The 21,259-nt window shown below is 39.1% G+C and overlaps 1 protein-coding gene across 3 annotated transcripts in view; it reads left to right on the top strand.

The window, feature by feature from the left end:
• LOC104629457 (transient receptor potential cation channel subfamily V member 6) overlaps window positions 1–6,533 on the top strand; it is a 29,000-nt gene extending 22,467 nt beyond the window's left edge. For 2 of the 3 annotated variants that reach the window (XM_075762865.1, XM_075762858.1), the window contains 3 exons: window positions 42–310; window positions 1,360–1,466; window positions 2,919–5,806. In XM_075762865.1, the coding sequence (XP_075618980.1) occupies window positions 42–310; window positions 1,360–1,466; window positions 2,919–3,192 (650 nt within the window). In that variant the 3' untranslated portion in view covers window positions 3,193–5,806. Of the gene's footprint in view, window positions 1–41; window positions 311–1,359; window positions 1,467–2,918 lie in introns of all 3 variants that reach the window. The other variant, XM_075762849.1, reaches the window with a different exon arrangement.
• The last annotated feature ends 14,726 nt before the right edge of the window (window positions 6,534–21,259 follow it).

The following is a 21,259-nucleotide window of genomic DNA, read 5'->3' as shown; positions in this document are numbered from 1 at the left end:
TAAACTGTCTCTCTCTTTTTTCCCCCACTGCTTTCCTCTAGCCTTTTACATCATCTTCCAGACAGAGAACCCTGAAAACCTTGGGCAGTTCTACAACTATCCCATGTCCTTATTCACCACCTTTGAGCTGTTCCTCACTATCATTGATGGCCCTGCAAACTATGATGTGGACCTGCCTTTTATGTACAGCGTGGTATACTTTGCCTTTGCCATCATTGCTGCCCTCCTTATGCTCAATTTGTTAATTGCCATGATGGGTGACACCCACTGGAGAGTGGCCCATGAGCGGGATGAGCTCTGGAGAGCCCAGGTAATCTAATTTAGATGGTAGGGGGGTCACTTTGAATAAAGAAGGGGGAAAGTTGTCTAGGGGAAATATGCTAGACAGTGCAACTACTTACTCTGCCGTCTGTGCTCTAAAGGATGTACTTCAAAACTTTTCCCTGGCCTTCACTTTTCTCAGGGGCTAATACAGTAAGCCATCTCCTTTTAATTCTGTTTTACAGATTCTGTAGATCAGCCACCAAATTTCTTTCATCTTTTCTATGAGTTTGAAGTGTCTAAGTGCAAGACTACTCTTCTGCACATCTTCCCACATGAAACTGTCTTCCAGCATATCTTTGCTATGCGGGTATTCCTACCTTATTTCAAATAGCAGCTAGAAGCCCATCCAACCTTTCTTGTCGATCCTGTGTCTCCCTGGTTGACACATGGAATCTCTTGTTAAATAGAATTAAAGTTGCATCTTTTTTTACAAATCACATTTCTGTGTAACTGAGAGTTAAATTATAATTATAGGAATTGACTGAAGGGAGATGGAATGCAAGGTAATGGTTACAACTAGGTCAGTAACATCTTTAGATCCACTAGAAGAAATTGGCCTGACTCTTTTGCTCAAAAGGCAAAAAACTTCAGATCAGTTATACAGCTGCTCAATACGAAATCAATTTCCTAGTATTTTTCTGTGAGACAGCAATAAGTCAAATGGTTAAATGTAATTGTGTGGCCACATTGGTAAGTTCTGATGATAGTTAATGCAGATATAAATACTGTCCTCTTCTCTAGCTTGCAAATTAATTATCCTACTTGTTGCCATCAGGTATAAAAGGAAAGAAATTTAACAGTGCTTTAAGAGGATCATTGCTTCCTCAAAACATGGCACAGTTAGGACTAAAATAGTGAATTGCCCCATAATAAACAGAGTATTGACTCTGATTTTTCTTCATTACATGTGGAGCTGTAATGAAGTACGGTAACAGGTCAGTACTCATGAAACTGATAATTTTGAAAGAGAATCTGATTTTTTTCTAACAACTCATACAAGTTGGTGTTTTTGTTTTTTTTTTTTTTATTCTAAAGGTCGTTGCTACTACTGTCATGCTGGAGCGGAAACTGCCACGGTGTCTCTGGCCTCGCTCTGGAATCTGTGGGCGGGAGTATGGGCTAGGGGACCGATGGTATCTCAGGTGAATTCTCTTCTAGTGTGTGCACGTAAGGATCCCGGAAGAAGAATCCAATGTACAGATGTTAATAATGAGCCTTTCCAGTGGCCTGGGGAGGAGTGTTTGGAGTCCTTTACTTCCAGAATACAGACCCTAGTCTGTTTTATGTCTGTGATTGATAGACAAGCACTGTTCCCCTCAGAAAGCTCTGCTGTGTGATTCCTTGTGAAATCAGCTATGTTTTCTTATCCTTATTCTTAGTCACAGGAGACAGACTGCAGAAATTGCATGGGTTATAAGACTGAATTTTTCTTTCAAACTTCTTATCATGAGTATCACAATGCTTCACTGCTATGCTTGGCTGGCTGTCCCTATCTATTAGATACATGAAATGGCCGAGGCAGAATTAATTAGGCATTCAGCAGCAATGAACTGCACTACAGATGATTCAAAACCAGAACAGGAATAATTAAAGTCAAGGTTTCTTTCTGGTGTGAACCTAGTAACTATATTATACTTTGCAAAGACTGCATCAGGTGGCAGATGCTTAGGTCCAGGATTTCAGGCACTGAAATAACAAACAAACTATCTGTAGCCTAGATAACACTAGATTCCTCATTATTTCTGATTTTAATGAATATTTATTCCAGGGTGAGAAAAGATTAAACTTTATTTGGGCATGTGTCTTTTCTAACTGTGTCATCTTTTGCTAATAAAGCCAGAATCGGGAGTGGTGGCTGTATGAAATAGGACTTTCTGCAAGTTTTAGCAGAGAAACTAACCTTGTGGATATTCAGGTTTGCTGGGCAGAACAAGCAGACCTAAGGTGGTACTAATATGCAACACCTTCAGTCCAAAGTGCAGAATATAACTTTGCAAGTGCAATATCCCAGCAACAATTCTTCATTTAATGCTATGAGAAAAGAGTGTTGGTGTGATCTAGTTCTGTCAAATTACATGGATGTTCCTTGTATATATTGCGGGATAGTATTTCAGAAGACAAGTTATAAGTAACGTAGAGAAGGGTTGGTGGAACTGGAGCAGTTACATAGAAGTTCAGCAAAAGATAAGTGACATCCTGAGGCTAGCAACCATGGAGAATCAGAGGAGGAAAGACAAGAACAAAGGAAATGGATGAATATACATGTATATACAAAGAATCTGGAGCCAGAGTCAGGTGGGTCAGTCCAGTAGCTTACAGCTGACAAAATGGAAAGGGCAAATCATGACTGGGAAATGAGTTAAAGGACAGGATGTCATGGAAGGTAACGGTAGTGAAATCAATGACAGGGATGAAGGTCTAGGAGATAGCACCATGCCTATTAAGCAGTTTCCTGTTTCTGTGTAGATTTTCTGGAATGTTTGGGTTAGTAGGTATATTTTTGGGAGAGGCTTGCTTCATATGGCTGCTTGGTTTTGTTGATAAGCTGGCATGTTTCTACTTCATTCTCTTTATGGTTTTTAATCCTCTTACAGAGTTGAAGACAGGGTTGATCCTAACAAACACAAGATGATGCGGTACACAGAAGCATTTAAGGCTCAGGATAGGGAAAACTATGACAAAGGTTTGGAAAAGCTGGAAATCAATAGGAAGATCCTGTACAAGAAAGAACCATCTGCTTTTTTGTTGTCACGGAGCACATCCAGGACTAGTTCTCATCGTGGCTGGGAGATCCTGAGGCGCAACACTTTCCACCAGCTTCGTGGAGAGGTTGGTCATGCCATGGAAGAGGAGGTCTATGATGTCTAAGAAGCCTCTTTTACTCCACAGCACGGATCGCTTTTGCCACAACAGTTGTCTTCCTCCAACTGTTCATACACACTCCAGCATGCTACACAAATTCATCAGCCTTGAACAACTCTGCTGGTGAGCAGTTCATGGCATCTATGCTGTGATGAATGAACGCAGTCTTTTCTCTCCTACTTTTAAGTGTCCCTGCTGTTGCACTGCTTCTTGCACCAAGCTGGTGGACTTGTTGAGCTAAGGTCTGTGGTGGTTTGTTATGCTTTGTAATGCCCTACAGAAATGAGCAAAAGAAGCCAGGAATGGGATTTCATCCATTTACAAAGAAATGATCCGTAAGCCCTCTCCTAGACTGTTATATACAGTATAATCTCTCCTTCCACTTTCACAAAATCCCAATGCTCTCATAGCAAAGAGGGCTGACTGAAGTTCTGTTTTATGATTTGTTACAGAACTGAAAAACTTCTGCCCTGTAACTAAGCTCAGGAATGAAGTAGTTGCTGACACTGTGATGACTGACTGTAACTATTCAGCTGGCATTCAGGACCTGACAGATTTTGCCCTCTGAAGCAAGGCGGTCTCTATTAGCTGCATTTTCAACATTGCTACCTTAGCAGGACTGTTTTGGTTTTGATTTGGGTTTAATTTGGTTTGCTTGGGGTTTTTTGGTGGGTATTTTTGTTTGTTTGATTTTGTTGTCACATGAATGCACTTTAAGCTTTTGAAAAGCAGTGATTGCGATTCCTGGGAGGATTCTGAAGGATCAGAAGTGGGAACTTTTCCTAATGAGAGCGTGTATGATCTGGTTAGCAGACTTTCAGCAGTGTGAAATTTCAGCAGAGCTGTTAATCTCCCAGGTGAGCTGAAGCTGGTCTTTTGTTTTCTGTGGAAGAGGAGGACTCTGAACCATAGTTCTCTGGCTTATTACTGACCCATCAAGGTTGGGTAGTGAGCTACAGTATACCACCGAAAGAAATGAAGAGGAAACAGATAAATGAGTAAGAGCTATTGCAGTGGCAGTTCAGAAACTGGTGCAGTCTCTCTCTCTCTCTCTCTCTCTCTCTCTCTCTCTCTCTCTGAAAGTCTAAAACTATCCAGTGAACAACTGAGTCATCCACATAGTTCCTTTCCAGGCATGATGCTGTGCCAGTCTGTCAGTTTGCCATCTGCCTAGGGCCATTCAAGACAAATGGAGAAATGTTCAGAGAAATGGACTGTCATTTCAGGGTGGTTTTTTTTTTTCTGTTCTCAGGAGTGTGGAGTTTCATTCCAGTAGCAGAAGTAAGTGGAAAGCAATCCATGGTCTTAACATTTCCTTCCAACAGGACTAGTAACAGAAACTGTTTTTGAAGAAACAAAGGATTATTTTCTAGCACTAGACTTTGAGCCAAATCACCCTGTGATAATCAAAGCAGATAAGGAAAAAGCTGAATCCAGCAGATTTCTGAGTATATTGAAATATCACAGCAAACATCTCCTACATCTCCTCTCTTGCACATGCTGCAATGAGCATCGTGATCTTTGCAGTTGTGTGGGTTTATTTAAATGTCCTCTTTCTCTTACTTGAATGTGTATTTATGCTCCAATGGAAGACTGACAGAAGACTGTTTCTCTGGAATTCAACTGCAGATTCTTGAGCTGACTCATTTTGTTGAATTGAAAGTATTGCCTGGTCTCTCTCGCTTAAGTACTGTCAGTCCTTCCCAAAACATTTGGGGTTTGTACTGGTGGTCTATGGAGAGGGTAACAATGTGGGACATTAACCAGAACTGTGAATTGCTGTCCTAATTATGGATGAATTTTCTTTCATACTGAATAGGAGATAGCAGGAAGGGGAGAACTGATGGCTTCCTCCTGTTCCCCCTGCCTCCAAGTATAGTTGTCTTTCAACTAGTTTGAAAACCTGCAGAAATACAATTAAGATGGAGCCACATATAGCCTTTTCTACAAAAGGACTCCTCTTTGTGACATCATCATCATCATCATCATCAACAACAACTAAAGTATAAGCTGTGTGAGCCCAGGTTCTGATTTTGTGTTCTTTTTCATTGCTATAAATAATAAAGTTTTGATCTTGGAACTCAAAACAACATATTGACATTGCAGGGGGCAGAACAGAACTCAGCTAACAGTGCTAGGCCTTTATAGATTTCTGCATCTGCTCTCCATAAAAAGAAAAGAAAAAATCCAGTAGGAGATATTTTAAGTAAAGTGTCTTCTCTTGTAAAATTACATTCTGTAATAGCTTTCAAACTCCTTGCACAGAACCCATGCACAGAACAACATCAGAACTGTGTGATTTATTTCCTGTCTTTGGAGTTGCCTAATGTAAATAAGATAGAGAATTATTGAATTTTGGGGGTTGGAAGTGACCTTTAAAGGTCATCTAGTCCAACCTCCCTGCAATAAGTAGGGACATCTTCAAGTAGATCAGGTTGCTCAAAACCCAATCCAGCCTGACCTTGAATGTTTCCAGGGATGGGGCATCTACCACCTCTCTGGGCAACCTGTTACAGTGTTTCACCACCCTCATCCTAAAAAATTTCTTCCTGATTGCTACTGGAATTTGGCTTCCAGTTTCCCAAGGTGACTTGCATATTATTTAAAAAAAAAAAAAAAATCCTGGAAAAAGACCTTATACAAAAGGGGGCAGAATATTTTACCAATAGTAAATGATTCCCCAATCAACTTTGCATAATCTTTTTGTTATTGATGAGTGGTGTAGACCCTTTTTAGCATAATTTATTTGATCTGGAGGATAAACAGCTATAGTTAGAAAATTTGAGGTGTGAAAAGTCAACAGATATAATGGGCACACCAGAAGCTGGAAATATTAAATATAATATGTAAATGTGGAATACCTACCCTCTTCCATTAGGACATATACACATGAGCTGTGCCCATGTGAACTTCAGATGATGAAGTAATAGGAGGCACTAGACTAACATTTGAGCTTGTTCAGTGCAATCTGTCTCAGGAACAGCAATGGCTACAGTCACACAAAGACAAAGCACGTGCTTCAGGATTTGCTTCATTTCTTTTCCATTTTGAATTATATCCTAAAATTCCAAAACAGTATTGCTCCTCCTTGCTGTTGCAAGGTGTCTTTCCCTCCTAACAATTTTGCAATAATTTCAAAGCAGACACATTCCTTCCCTCCTTGAAACTGCTAACCTCAAACTCTCTTCTATGTTACTGAAGCAACTTCTGAGTTTATGATAATGTGATAAGAATGAATGTTTTGATCCAGTTGCTTATCATAAAATAAGTATTTTGCTGAAAATAAAACTATTAAATATATGGAGCATCTTGTCTGTTTCTCTGTGTCTAAAATAAATATAATGGGCCAATTTTCTGTTTGTTTCTCTAGAAGCAATCATGGACATTAATTGACAAATAGTTTGGATTGTCATGTTTGGGTCCATGTTAAATTTTTTGGATTAAAGTTGTATTTCCATAGCAAACCACTTCAGAAATTTCTTTATACAAAATTTGTATAGAGTTTCAAATACTGTTTTCCAGTTCAAAATAAGAACAATCAAGGCCCTTATTTTTTAAAGTCATTTAGTGAAAACTGCAGTACAAGTTGTTTGGAGAAGGTCATATTTTCATGTTGGTGGAATGACCTATTTTGGATGGTCCTTACTATAGCTGCTTACAATAAAATACACATAGGTACAGAGGGTTTTCTCAGTAATACACATGCAAACCAGATACAGATAGCCCAGTTTTGTGTGTGTATAATTACGGTTTGCTGAAATTGATGTTTACGTCATTTCATATATGATCACTATGAGTTCCTTTCTAGCCTGGTTAAGGGCTTCATCTTATATTACACATTAAAGCAAACAAGGCAAAGAAACTGCAAGTCAGACTAATAGGATGAATCCTGATTAATATATTTCCATAAACTCCTACTGAAGTGTCTTCTGTACTCTTGAAAAACTCAGCTGTAAAAAAAGGGTCTTGCTTGTTTATTAGGTATCAATAAAGTTGCTAATACACTGAAACAATAGTTTAATTGGATTTTGTATTTGCACTTGTTTTTTCTTTTGTTTGCAATATCTAACTTTAGTCCCAGTGATATGTGCTATTTTTTTCAGATTTTTTGTAATAAATACAATAAGAAAACCATCCTTATGTATGTCTTGTATAGAAGTAAACAAGTTAAAACAACACTTAAAGTTGATTTTTGAAAGCTTGCTAAATGAGAATAAACAAATCCAACAAATATTTGGTTCATAGAGGATTAGGGCAATATTTAGAGCCATTAACTATTGATTTTAAGAATAAGGTTATTTTTATTTCTGAAATGATAGCATTTTAATCAAGGTCTTAACTGTGCACAAAGAACTCTTTGGCAACAGTTTTAGGCCTGCCTTGAGAAATCTGCAATCCAAGACAAGAAACTAGGGAAGACATAAGCAAGCATCTCTGAGATGGGCCATATGATAAGCCTCTGGTCTTGCTACTGTTTTATGTTGGATTGATAATGGCAAAGTATTTATCTGCTGCTATTTTTTCCTTTTGCTGCTCCAACAGAAGTATACTTTACCGTCATCCCCCTGCATATATGAAAACCTCGTCCTATTTATTAATAACACCTTCCTATTTATTAATCAAATGCATTGGTTGGCTGAAGTTCTCTTTTTCTTACAATGAATTAATTGAGACTGTATCTCAGAAAGAAGCAGAACTGGGAAAGAAAATATGACAGTGTACCATAAGCTCAACCAGCTATAGTATCAGAATTAATAATTTTTAAAAACCTCTGAGAAGTTCTCAGTTGATTGAGGAATTTTATAATAAAATATCAATAAATTAATTTTTTAGGGGGACAATATATGCAATAACATATTATTGGTATGGTCAAGCTGGACTAATGGCCGCTTGGAAAAACCATGCTGTGCATTGATTCTAGCCCCACTTCTGTCTGGGACATGGAGGGAAAGCTGAAGAGAAAGTGGTAGCTTCCTAGAATTCCCAAGGAGATATTTGGGCAAATGAAATGTCAGCAACCAGATCGAAAAAGTTACAGATTCCTTGTCAGATGTGCTGATTTCTGTAACATCTTGAGAAAGAAGTTTTCAAACTGCCCAGCTGCTTAAGTATAGAAGAACATAGAATCATAGAATGGTTTGGGTTGGAAGGGACCTTAAAGATCATCTAGTTCCAAGCTCCCTGCTGTGGGCAGGGACACCCTCCACTAGACCACGTTGCCCAAAGCCTCATCCAACCTGGTCTTAAACACTTCCAGGGATGGGGCCTCCACAACCTCTCTGGGCAACATGTTCCAGTGCCTCACCACTCTCACAGTGAAGAATTTCTTTCTAACATCTAATCTAAATCTAAACCCCTTAAACTCATTGCCCCTTGTCCTGTCACTGCACTCCCTGATAAACAGTCCCTCTCCATCTTTCCTGTAGGCCCCCTTCAGGTACTGGTAAGCCACAATTAGATCTCCCCGGAGCCTTCTCTTCTCCAGGCTAGACAACCCCAACCCTCTCAGCCTGTCCTCATAGGAGAGGTGCTCCATCCCTCCGATCAGCTTCGTGGCCCTCCTCTGGACTCTCTCCAACAGCTCCATGTCTGTCTTGTACTGGGGACCCCAGAGCTGGACACAGTACTCCAGGTGGGGTCTCACAAGAGCGGAGTAAAGGGGCAGGATCCCCTCCCTCGACGTGCTGGTCACTCTTCTTTTGATGCAGCCCAGGACATGGTTGGCTTTCTGGGCTGCAAATGCACACTGCCGGCTCATGTTGAGCTTCTCATCAATCAATACCCCCAAGTCCTTCTCCTCGGGGCTGCAACATCTAAAGCTTTAACTAAAGCTTCTCACCTCTTGTGGCTGTGGTTTCAGGCTTCCCACAGGCCCAACCAGACATTAGGGTATTACTTACTGTCTCCTTACTGTTTCAGATTATCTCCATTTGTAAAATTTTTTAAATAGGAAAAATTCTGCTTCAAAAATAATTTTACAGCAAATTCTATGGAGCAGAATAAAAAGTCCTGCCTTTCAGAAAAATAAGTTACAAAAAGTACTTGCCCAGTGCTATTCTCATTTATATTGTAAACTATTCTCTGGCTTTTCCCATTATGCTTCTGATAAATAATAAAAAATTCACTAGCTTGCCCAGAAAAACTCTTCTGGGAAGAAATTTGACTCATTCACTCTTCACCCTTTCTTTTAGTGTTCAGTGCTTGACAAATAAAGGTCTAGGATTTCACCTAGAGGTAAAACATACCGGACTAATTCTTCTCACAAATAAATACTAGTGATTCTGATGACAAATCAGTGGCATTATCTATGGGAGAATTTTACAAGTCACCTTGGATTTGAAGATATAAGAAAAACAATGATTTAAAAAAATGAATGAAAGATTTGAGGTTAGTGGATTTCTAGTAAGATTTATCCATTGGTTCATAGAAGAATTGATTGGAAAGGACATCTGACATCATCCAACATCAGACCATGTCTGCCATGACTTTGTCTTCCAGAGTGTTGAATATCTTAAAGCTGGAGATCCAAAACTTCTCTGTGTTTTGGAAACTCTGTTTCTGTGTCACACCATCCTTGTGATGAGACTATTCTTCCTGATGTCCATCCTGAACCTCTCAAGTCACAATTGATCATTGTCCCTTATTATTCAGGCATTAAAATCCACCTTTATTTGAATCCTCATCCCCCCAGAAAATGAAGAATTAAAATAAAATGAAATTGCAAGTCCGTCTTTATTGTCTCCTGTTAATTTCCCCTCTCCCATCTGGGCTTGTGCTTATATTTTGTCATCCATCAGCATTTTAGAGCTCAATATGAATTTGTGTAGGCTTAGATATATACATATACAAACCCCATTAATTACTGCCGTACTGAAGAGATGAGTCTTATATTTATAGGCAAAAAATTTGAGCTAAAAAAAAATACTTAATGCCACTTAGCAAATAGTACAAAGTTTGACATTTGTCTTGGTGTTTTCTGATCCCCAGTATGAACAATAACCTTGTATCCTCTGAGGTTAAGGATATACTTGATAATGGCATTAAGATAGCCTTATGGGTCACCTTACAAACTAGTAAGTTCTGAAGCCCTTACCTGCTGAAGGACATCAGCTGAAGCATACTGAAAGTCCTGTGGAAATAATTTGGAGGGCATAGATCTGCATAAAGTTCCTAGTAGGCTTCACACAAAACATCATATATTGATAATTAGGACAAGAATAATAATTTTGAAAACTGTGCTCCCTCAGACTCTTGCTTAAGGCACATCAACATGACAACAGAAGGCTGTTTTTGCTTTGTAGCCTCAAAGAAGACTTTCTGAAGTTTGAGCTTTCTAAGCTCACCATATTTTGCAAAGTTCACAGTTTATATACTACAGAAGATAAGGCTTAGATAGTTTGGCCTGCATTAAATAAAGCATGAAGGTTTCCTTCTAAGTCACTGAATCTGCACCCCACCTTAGCTTGGCACCTTTTTCTTAATTGTAGTTCATGTGAAATTTTTTCATGATTCAGCCTTTCTGAAGTGCTGAAGTTGAGTTGACATGCTTTTACCTGACCAAGGCAAAATCCATTATTAATAAATGTCAGTAGGGCCTCTACAAAAAGAAGTCCATATCTCCTTAAAGGCTTTTTTTCCTCTCTCATTTGAGAAAGAGTTTCATAGTACTGCTATAGTCAGTAAAGAAGAAAAGAATCATAGAAATCCAATTCCTGAAGCAATTTTTACACTAAATAAATGAGAAATATGCATTATAGGCTGAAAGTTTTCTCTTCAACTATTTGTTTAAATGTGTTATAACCTGTGAGACTAGGTTTCTGAAGAAACCTGCTATAAACTTTTAGCTGTAGATAATGATGAATTACATAGCAAATGCTAGAACTTGAACTAAATGTGACAAATCTAAACATTTCAAAGATGAAAAGACTAAAAGTGGGATATAATTAATTTTCTTGCACTTGAACTGAAAGATAACAAAATTGCAAGAATATGTTTTAATAAAAGGCAGATGCAAGCAGATGAATTTGAACTACGATTTTTTTTTCTTTTACAAAGCAATGAGATCACAGCTGCTCATAATTTTTGCAGGTCTCCATCTATGCTGCTTCTGCACATAGATGTACATACTGCTTCCACATATTACCCTTTATGACAGAAGCAAAACAGAATCTAATGGATTCAGATAAGAGTTAGTTCTTTATTCAGGCTATGCTCATGGTACTGTTAGCTTGCTTGGCCTCCTGGGGACAGTGCCCTGGCTGTTGAAGCAATAGAGACTGGCGCACTCTAATGTGATACACTGGGGATGTAGCTGAGGTGCTTAAGAACACTGGCATGCTTATTCCTCCTATGACTCAATGTTTGGGATGGGCCTCACCAACTCCCATTGGTAAGACTACGTGATATTCCACATATGAAATAATCAGGAATGGATCATAAATGTCAATGTGCAAAAGGTCACCTTCATGGCATTCTGTCAACAGCTGGCACTAACTCTGGACAGCCTGCACAAACATATCTGCGTGTCAATCATAATTCTAAAGCAAGTGACCTTTAACAAATGCTAATCTCACCAGGGAGGGGCTGATGGAGGAGCAGCTCACCAGCTTGCAGATGGTGATCCTAGCTGGAGTTAAAAGCATAACAGTTTCATCAGAGTCATGGTCTGGTGGAATCCATGATGAAAGAAGGCATGTGGTCAGTCCAGGTTATTTGGTTGTACTAAGATCTTCAGCCACCGCCTTTTCACTGCATGCCTGGATGTACTCCTAGTTTCTGTGAAGGGCAAAGATAGGATATTTTTAAATGCTTTTTATGACTGATCACAACATATTTCCCCCTCTTCATCACTCCAAACAGTAGTTGCCATTTATGGTTTTGTTCAAATTTTTTCCTTCATGAATATCTGATCTATAGCCTTGAACAGTGCTCAGGTAAAGCGTGCATCATTTGAAGTGATTTTTGAGTGTTTTTAAGAAGGTTTTCCAATATCAGTAGTTGGTGAACTGGGTGCTAGGAGAGCACTTTTCCTTAGGAAAGTACAAATGCAGCCACAATGATACCTCTCTTATTAGCAGAACAATCAATACAGAACAAATGATCTAGTGTCAGAACTACCTGCTCACAATACAAAATAGGTCACCTATTTAAACTCGAATATATATGAATGCTGTAAAGTGAGGGCATTTTAACTGTAGCACAACTCTTCACTATTAAAAGAGAAGGGGTAAAGTGATATAGTCAGGAACTCTCTGTTTCCTTGGGAAGATCTTTTCTAAAATCTTACATCATCAATGCTTTTCAAAGACCTAGTCTAAAGACTCAGGCATATGATTAAAGTAATAAAATCTTTATATTTAAGTGTGTCTGCCTGAGTGAGACTAGCTCTCCTATTGACTGGTGAGAGGATATTGCTAGTAGCTAATTAAAATCCTTTCATTCACAACAGTCATGCCAGTGTTGCTGTTGATAAGTGGTTCTGACACCTCTTTTGATGATCTATGCTAAGAAATACTTCCTCTAGATGTGCATTTTTCTTCCTATTTTCACCTCTTATACGCCTGGACTTTCTTTACTAGGAATGAAGAATTATTTTTCTGTTTCTGTTCTTCTGGCCTTCTTTTTGTTCACTACTATAGCAGCTCCTTCCCTACATACTTCATATAATACTTTGAGTATGGAATAATCTGCCAGCTTGTCTTTTAAAACTCTCTATTTTTATCCCAAATGCCTTTTGTTGAACAGTAAACACTGGGGCCACTCTCTGACAGGAAAAGATATGATCAGGACTTTCCCTAGCATTATTACATGATAGACTTACAAGCTGCTATAGAGGGTTTTGCTGTGACAAATAAAAGCTTCTTTTTTAATATCACATGCAACCTGATAATAAAACTAATGTGCATAGCCTGTTAGAAAATGAGATTTTATAGGAAGATCTTATCATGGGGCTAAAATACAGAAAAAATCTCAACTTTCTGAGATATTCCTCACATATATACTTGTGCTGATTTTGGCTGGGATAGAGATAATTTTCTTCATAGTAGCTGGTATGGGGCTATATTTAGGATTTGTGCTGAAAACAGTGTTGGTAGCACAGGGATGTTTTAGTAACTGCTGAGCAGTGCTCACACAGAGCCAAGGCCTTTTCTGCTTCCCACACTGCCCCACCAGGGAGGAGGCTGGGGGTGCACAAGGAGTTGGGAGGGGACACAGCTGGGACAGCTGACCCCAGCTGACCAAAGGGATATTCCATACCGTATGACATCATGCTCAGCATATAAAGCTGGGGGAAGAAGAAGGAAGGGAGGGGATGTTCGGAGTGATGGTGTTTGTCTTCCTGAGTCACTGTTACACGTGATGAAGCCCTGCTTTCCTGGGGGTGGCCGAACATCTACCTTCCCATGGGAAGTGGTGAATGAATTCCCTGTTTTGATTTGCTTGCACATTCAGCTTTTTCTTTACCTATTAAGTGTGTTAATCTCAGCCCACAAGTTTTCTCACTTTGACCCTTCCACTTCTCTCCCCCATCCCACTAGCGGGGAGTGAGCAAGCATCTGTGTGGCGTTTAACTGCTTACTGGGGTTAACCAGACACCAAAAAACCACCAGGTGGAAACACCAAAAAAAAAAAAAAAAAAAAAAAAAAAAAATCATATTACACAGAAACTTGGTTGAAAAACCACCTGAGTCAGCAAATAAGAAATGCTTCAGGGAGGAGAAATGACCAGACAGTCCTGCTATCTTGGCAGATAATGTTAAATCAAAGGGAGATATCTCAGCAGCTCTTAAAACTTCCCTGGACTTAGGGGTCTAAAAATAGTTCAACTTATTTTCAAGATACAAACCCAGAATACAAAGCGATTACATCTAGGCTGTGGCTCTTTCAGCCTGTCCTCACAAAACTATTCAACTTTTTTTGTAATTAGTCATTGAAAAATAGATGTGGATTTGACCTTTTGAACACCAAATGCATGCCTTAAAAACCCAAATCACAGAGTAAATCTGCTAGTGTTTTACTTGTACTTTGATCTGATTTTATTGAAATTCATCATTATTTATAAAATACTATGAGATCTAGTAAAAAGAAGTGCAATATTACAGCTCAGTAGTTTTTGTTCTCTTGAATAGTGTTATCTGAATTCTTGGAGTCTTTGCTTTTTTTTTCCTTGCTTTTGTTTTTTTTTCTTGTTTCCTTCTAAGTATTTCAGGTAGCTTATTATTATGGGGTCCTTGTTCCCATTTACCTTCACAGTCTCCATTAGTTAAGGTTCATATGTTTTCAGAGGGCTCCTTAGACATGTTGTTCCAGTTCTATTATCTGCAACTGATCTTCAATTTCTACCTCTTTCTTTTGTTTTCAAATTAGTATGTTTGTTTTATGAGTTGCATCCTTTTGAAATAAGATTTCTGAACCTTTGGAGGCACTTGGTTTGTCTATTTCTATTAATTTTGATCACAACACACACCCACATACACACAAGTGGGAATTGCTTGTTCGTAACCATTGAGAATTTTCTTCACTTACAAACTTCAGCATGCATACAAGTAACCCTTTTCTGTTTGTATTTGTCACCTCCTTGTATACTTCACCTTTGAGACTGGGAAAGCTGTGTCACACATTAAAAAAATAAAGTCAGCAATGTTGAGAATCCTGTTTGACTAGTTCTAAATGTCACTAAATAACACAAAATCCATTAAGGACAGGGGAGTGTTTTAAAAGTGATTTGAAAGAAAGTGAACACCTGAAACAAATCCGAAAGTGATTAACCACTATTTAGCCTGTCTGTGGGTGATGTTTCATCCATTGCCTTGGCACTGAAAAGTCAAAAGAAACGAAACCTAACCAGGTAGAGCTGTTGAGTATGGAATAGTTCCCCATTTCATGATATGGATCATAAAGCTACAAGAGAAGAGATAACTTAGTTTTCAAAAGGAGACTTTGAGTTTTCAAAGAAAGGACCTCTCTGTCAAAACATTATGAAATCTTGTTTTCAAGGTAGGTGAGAAAGCAAGTAAATAATCCATGAATACCAGCCTCAAGTATTTCACAAGGCTGAATGAGCTTCCCAGCTGTGAAAGTCTTAATATTAATGTTAGACTTTAAATATTGATACTAACTCCTATTTGTTAGGGCTCATTCAGGCCCTCTTTTACAGCTTCTTGAATAATCACAATGGCAATTGTCAGTAGCTTGGAGGAATAGGGTGTTAACCATGTTGGGTCAAGGCTGTATCCCAGACAACCCTGGAGATCCTCCACAGTCAAACATCCCTGATGGTAGGGTTGTACTATCCCACTTTGTGCTGAGATGGATCATTTCTATGAAGTAGAGAGGATCTTACAAATAGTTTCATCATTACTGGTTGGTGAACTGCTTCAAGTTGCTGCTTGTTGACTGATATGGCAAGCAGCCAGACAAATATTCTTGTATAAGATTTCTTTCTGTCAGTTATGTTGGTTTTGGTTGTTTTTTTTTTTTTTCATAACACCTTTCAAATTGTGCTTATTTAACTCCAGTTACTTCCCTAGTAGTAACATACTTACAGAAGGTTAGAGTGTGGGCCTCTGACATTAGCCTAACTATTTAAGTTATGCCAGCTCAGTAAGTCAAGACTTTCCTCTAGAAATTAGGAACTTACACAAAATGTTGTTTGACGAGTCTTATAATTTTATGACATTTTTACATTTCTACTAACTAGAAATGTGTATGAGAAAAAACAGAATTATGATGAGGTGGGTTGACCCTGGCTGAGGGCCAGGTGCCCACCAGAGCCGCTCTATCACTCCCCTCTTTCATTAGACAGGGGAGAAAAGGTACAATGAAAAAAAAAACTTACGGGTCAAGATAAGGACAGGGAGAGATCATTCTCTAATTATCATCACGAGCAAAACAGACCAAACTTAGGGAATTCATCTTATTTATTACTAAGCAAAACAGAGTAGAGGAATGAGAAATAAAACCAAATCTTAAAAACACCTCCCCCCACCCCTCCCATCTTCCCGGGCTCAACTTCGCTCCGGGCTTCAACCTCCGCCCCCCCCAGCGGCACAGGGGGACGGGGAATGGGGGTTACGGTCAGTTCCTCACGTGGTGTTTCTGCCGCTTCTTCATCCTCAGGGGGAGGACTCATCATTCCCCCGCTCCAGCGTGGGGTCCCTCTCACGGGAGACAGTCCTTCACGACCTTCTCCAACGTGAGTTTCCTCCACGGGGTGCAGACCTTCAGGAGCAAACTGCTCCAGCGTGGGTCCCCCCACGGGGTCACAAGTCCTGTCAGCAAACCTGCTCTGGCGTGGGCTCCTCTCTCCACGGATCCACAAGTCCTGCCAGGAGCTTGCTCCAGCACGGGCTTCCCACGGGGCCACAGCCTCCTTCAGGTGTCTCCACCTGCTCCAGCATGGGGTCCTCCACGGGCTGCAGGTGGAATCGCTACACCCCCTCATCCTTCCTCCATGGGCTGCAGAGGGACAGCCTGCTTCACCATGGTCTTCACCACGGGCTGCAGGGGAATCTTGCTCCGGCGCCTGGAGCACCTCCTCCCCCTCCTTCTTCACTGACCTTGGTGTCTGCAGATGTTCTTACATCTTCTCACTCTCTCTGGCTGCAAAAGCGCTCTCTAACTGTTTTTTCTCTTTCTTAAATATGTTATCACAGAGGCGCTGATTGGCTTGGCCTTGGCCAGCGGCAGGTCTGTCTTGGAGCCGGCTGGCATTGGCTCTATCAGACACAGGGGAAGCTTCTAGCAGCTTCTCACAGAAGCCACCCCTGTAGCCCCCCCGCTACCAAAACCTTGCCATGCAAAACCAACACATATGAGAAGAAAGCAGTTAAAAATAACTTTTAGCAAGTAAATGAGGGAAGTTTTTTATAGTCAAAACATCATGAAGATGTCAGAGACTCCTTCATTTGAGGTTTCATTTAACTTTTGTTCATTTAGTAAATATGCAGTTTAAAATTGGGCCAAATGCTGGATTTGCTTCATTCAGGACCTGCTGTACTTGAGAACAACCTTGTTGTCTGCAGTGATAGTACTACCTGGATATTTTCAGAAGGCTTTGTGACTGTGGAACTGGACGTACAATCATTTTTATTTTAAAGGAAAATTTTCTGCTAAGCTAAGCTCAGGCCTACATTTGAGTAGACAAAATCAAGACAATCTTTAAATTATTTTTTAATCATCTAGTTCATTTCAGTCCATTTCATCAAGATTATTTTATGGAGTTAAAGTTAAACCTAAGTAAATATTTTAATCTTATCCTTTTCTAAAATTGTGTCTCTACTTTCTTACATTCCACACTTCTAATAAACATGTTTCTTCATGTGGGAAAAGGTGAAGGGAAGGAAAAAGGAAAAACTATAGGACCAGAAATGGAGGAATAGAGGACAGATAGAAATGAGAGAGAAAAAAAAGGGAAAAAGGCAAGTGTTAAGTGATTCCACAAAGATTTAGATCAGATCTATAAGATCTTATGCCAAAATGAAAATAAGGAAAAGCTTATTTAACATCATCACAGGAAGTGAACGCTCTCTAAAACATAGCTTGAACCCTGTTTACATACCACCCATGTGATCACAGATCTGGAGGGAGTAGTGATGTTTCCACTGAGGATGAAGGGGTGGGATTTCTACCCAATGATATTGTGATCTGCAGTTACAACTTCAGTAAGAGTTCCAAGCATTATCATAAGTACACAGTACTTAGAAAATAAAGGCACTAATTACTCTTTCAAGCATTAAGAAAACAAAAAGAGTAGCTGGAGAAGAAAGGAGAGAATCAATAATTTGCTAGGTCCAACATTGCCCAGATTTGCTAGAATAAGAGTGTGAATTATTTTCCTTAACATATATTGAAATCCTGGACAGCAGACATCCAAGTGAATCAGGATTAAGATATTCTGAAATTCCCATTTGTGGCTGAGAGTTTCCTGATTGGGAGCCTTGGTCAATCCATAGCTAAAATGAGCAATGGAAGCTGAATCTCACGGAAGTTGTTTCCCCAGCTCAGAGACTGAGAGTAGATACGTGAAAGAGAGATGTTTCCCAGAGACATGGAGCAAATGCAACAGGAAACCCTAAAACATTGTGACATGAGGATGGATCCAATGCAATGCATACAACAGATTCTGCCAGGTCTTCTTATGTTTTCTGCTTAAGATATAAATAGAAGAAAACAGTCCTCAGTAATTGGTCTGCCAGACATAGTATGAAGTATTCTTTTGGCTTAACCTTAAAAATCTGAAAAAAGAAGAAGATAATAGAAGATCAGAGGGGTTAAAGGCAGATAAACTATTAATGTTCCCCCTATGAACTCAGTGACTCCAAAGAACACAGAGGTGAAAAAATCCTGCGTAGACTGAAGGAGGTAGAAGTAGAAAATTGCTCTCATTTTGCATTATAGACAAAGGAGTGTCTATGAGGACATGGAATGAAATAGAGAAAAACAAACTAGAAAAACTATTGACTTTTCAGAGGGCCAATGACTTCTGGCTGCCTGGAGGTTCCCACAGTGCTTAGCAGGAACAGCAATTTCATCACAGAAGATTAAAATAAAAAAAAAGGTTATCCTTTAGGTAAGCATATAAAGGACTCTGAGCTTTGGCCTCATTCATATCTGTGTGCCTGACATTTTGTGAATATTCATGTGTGTGAATTTGCTTTCAGCTTCTGTCATAATTTTTTTCTCCATTTGAACCAGAAATAGGACAGCATTGAGAGACTAGATAAAACTTATATGTCCATGTTTTTCCTCTCTGCTTCCCTTTAGGGGAAGTTTATAGTATTTCCCCTTTCTAAGTGGAAGTGCAACACAACTAAACAGGTATAACTTTGCTTTCTTTGACATTTACAGAAAGTGTCCATTTTTTTAATGTCTGCACTTCACACAATTTGTAATTATAAAAACCAAAAGGAACTCAACTCTATCACCCTTTTCAATATCACTTTGGAGATCTGCCTTCTGCTTTGACTTCAGTAGCCTTTGTTGCAGTATGAATTAATACTTCCAAATCTCAGGGCATCAGAATTCCAGAGGGCATTTTTAGCACATCAAGAAGGCTTACTAGAAACTGCTGGTCACATAGTAGCTCACTTCTAATGCAGGACATTATTCCACAGGCATGAGGTTCATATTTACTCTAAGTAGCTCCCTTCCAAATGAAAATAAAATTTAAAATACTGTAAAGACCAACTCCCTAAAGTATAAATGAGAGACTGTACTTACATTGACTTCCAGGATTATTTCCTCTTAATATTCTTGCTTTTCTTTCTAATTTCTTCAGCATTTTTATTTGTTTACTTCCGACATTCTGGGCTGTGTCTTCAGTTCTGCTTACTAAAAATTTTCCTCATTCTGAAGGGCTTTTGCTTCCTTTCCAACCATCAAAATCCTTCCATTATCCATGCATTTTTCATCAGTTCAGCTTGCTCTCTTCATCCTCAAGTCACTATGAGATGTTATTTTAGCTTATTCTCTCCATCCTTTATTTCAGAAAGTAGCAGGAGTTGCAAAGGTAACCAGACTTATCAAAATGGCTAACACTTCATAGCTGTTCGCAGCTTGACCATATAGCATCCAGTGCTGTTATTGAACTGTTGAATATGGTGTGTAAAGAGAGTTTTTGAATTCTCCAGAGAAGACTTTGTGAACATCACATCTCACTCCATTGCTATTCCTGGAATACTTTTATTCAGTTTATATTCATAAATGTCTATGAGTCCTTAAATTTGTCTGATTATTAGGATCTGAAAAATTGCATCAAGAAGAGTTTGCTTATTTAAGGTATTTGTTATTTCCATGCTTTAAAAATTTCAGTAATCCAGTCAGGGAGCAGAGCCATTACTATATGATTTTGAAATCCATCACAATTGAATATAATTGTTTTATTTGCCACTGTGTAAAATAATTGTATCATGTGTGAGAGTTGTCATCAGGCACTTCTGATCTATTACTATTTTGATACCTAGCAAGCTTTGCAATATTTTATTTCATAAGATGACTAAATTTGGAGAACAATAAATGAGAGTGCTTGCCTCTTATTCCCCAGGTTAAATTTGTAAATTTAACAGTTAATGTGGAGCTAGACATTCTTAATTTTCAAATAAATAAGTTGAATCAGAGAGGGTAATACCAAAGAGTATATGATAAGTGTGGAGTTTTGTGTAGGCTCCATATTTAGGGTTCACTTCCCAAAGCTGAACTACACCTGAAAATGGCTGAATAAAGAAATAATAAAATCAGTATCTTCAAATACCAGATTTTTGCTCATGGCTGTGTTTTATGGAATGAAGGGAGGAAATGGAAATGTGGGAATGAATTCTCACCTGGTTAGCTAACTCATGATAAAGTCCTAAATGAGAGAAGGTTTTTGTTAGCGTTAGAGTTAAGAGATAGTACGATAGCCTGCTTAAACTTACCTTGGTAACTCCAGTGCAAACTGTAACCTCCACAAGACTACATACTCCCTTCTCCCTGCCCCCTGCAATAGTTCGTACTATCAGCAGTCTTTGTGCCTTGCACAATGACTCTTAAGCATTTTCTACCATCTCTTGCCTACAGAGACTTGCAAATATGAAGGACATATAGGTCATTTACCATAGTAGTATTTGAGATTCTCATCGAAGATTGGGAGCTAATTGGTCACACTAAGACAAATAAAATTTAGTGTTATTGTTCCCATTTTGCATATGATGGAATTGACATATAGAGCTAAGCTGCCCAAGGAAACAAAAGTATTTGGCAGCACAGCTGCTGTCACATCAATGACACTTTAATAAAACACCTGAGATAAATATAGTGGTGTAGTAAGTAAAAGAAACATCTTTTCCTCAATCCATCCTGCTGGATATACACAATATGTACTGGATGGGCTCAGATCAACTTCAGGGTCATGCAGCCATTCAGAGGGACCTTGGCAGGCCAGAGAAATGGGCTGGACTTCATGAAGTCCAAGAGGGGGAAGTGCAAAGTCCTGCACCTGGGGAGGAGCAATCCCATGTACCAATATATGCTGGGGACTACCCAGCTAAAAAGCAGCTTAACAGAACAAAAAGGCCTCGAGATGCTACTGGACCCC

This window comes from Balearica regulorum, chromosome 1, assembly GCF_011004875.1.
Source record: "Balearica regulorum gibbericeps isolate bBalReg1 chromosome 1, bBalReg1.pri, whole genome shotgun sequence".
In the NCBI taxonomy this organism is placed as follows: Eukaryota; Metazoa; Chordata; class Aves; order Gruiformes; family Gruidae; genus Balearica; species Balearica regulorum.
This window is presented reverse-complemented; position numbering and strand designations above follow the sequence as displayed.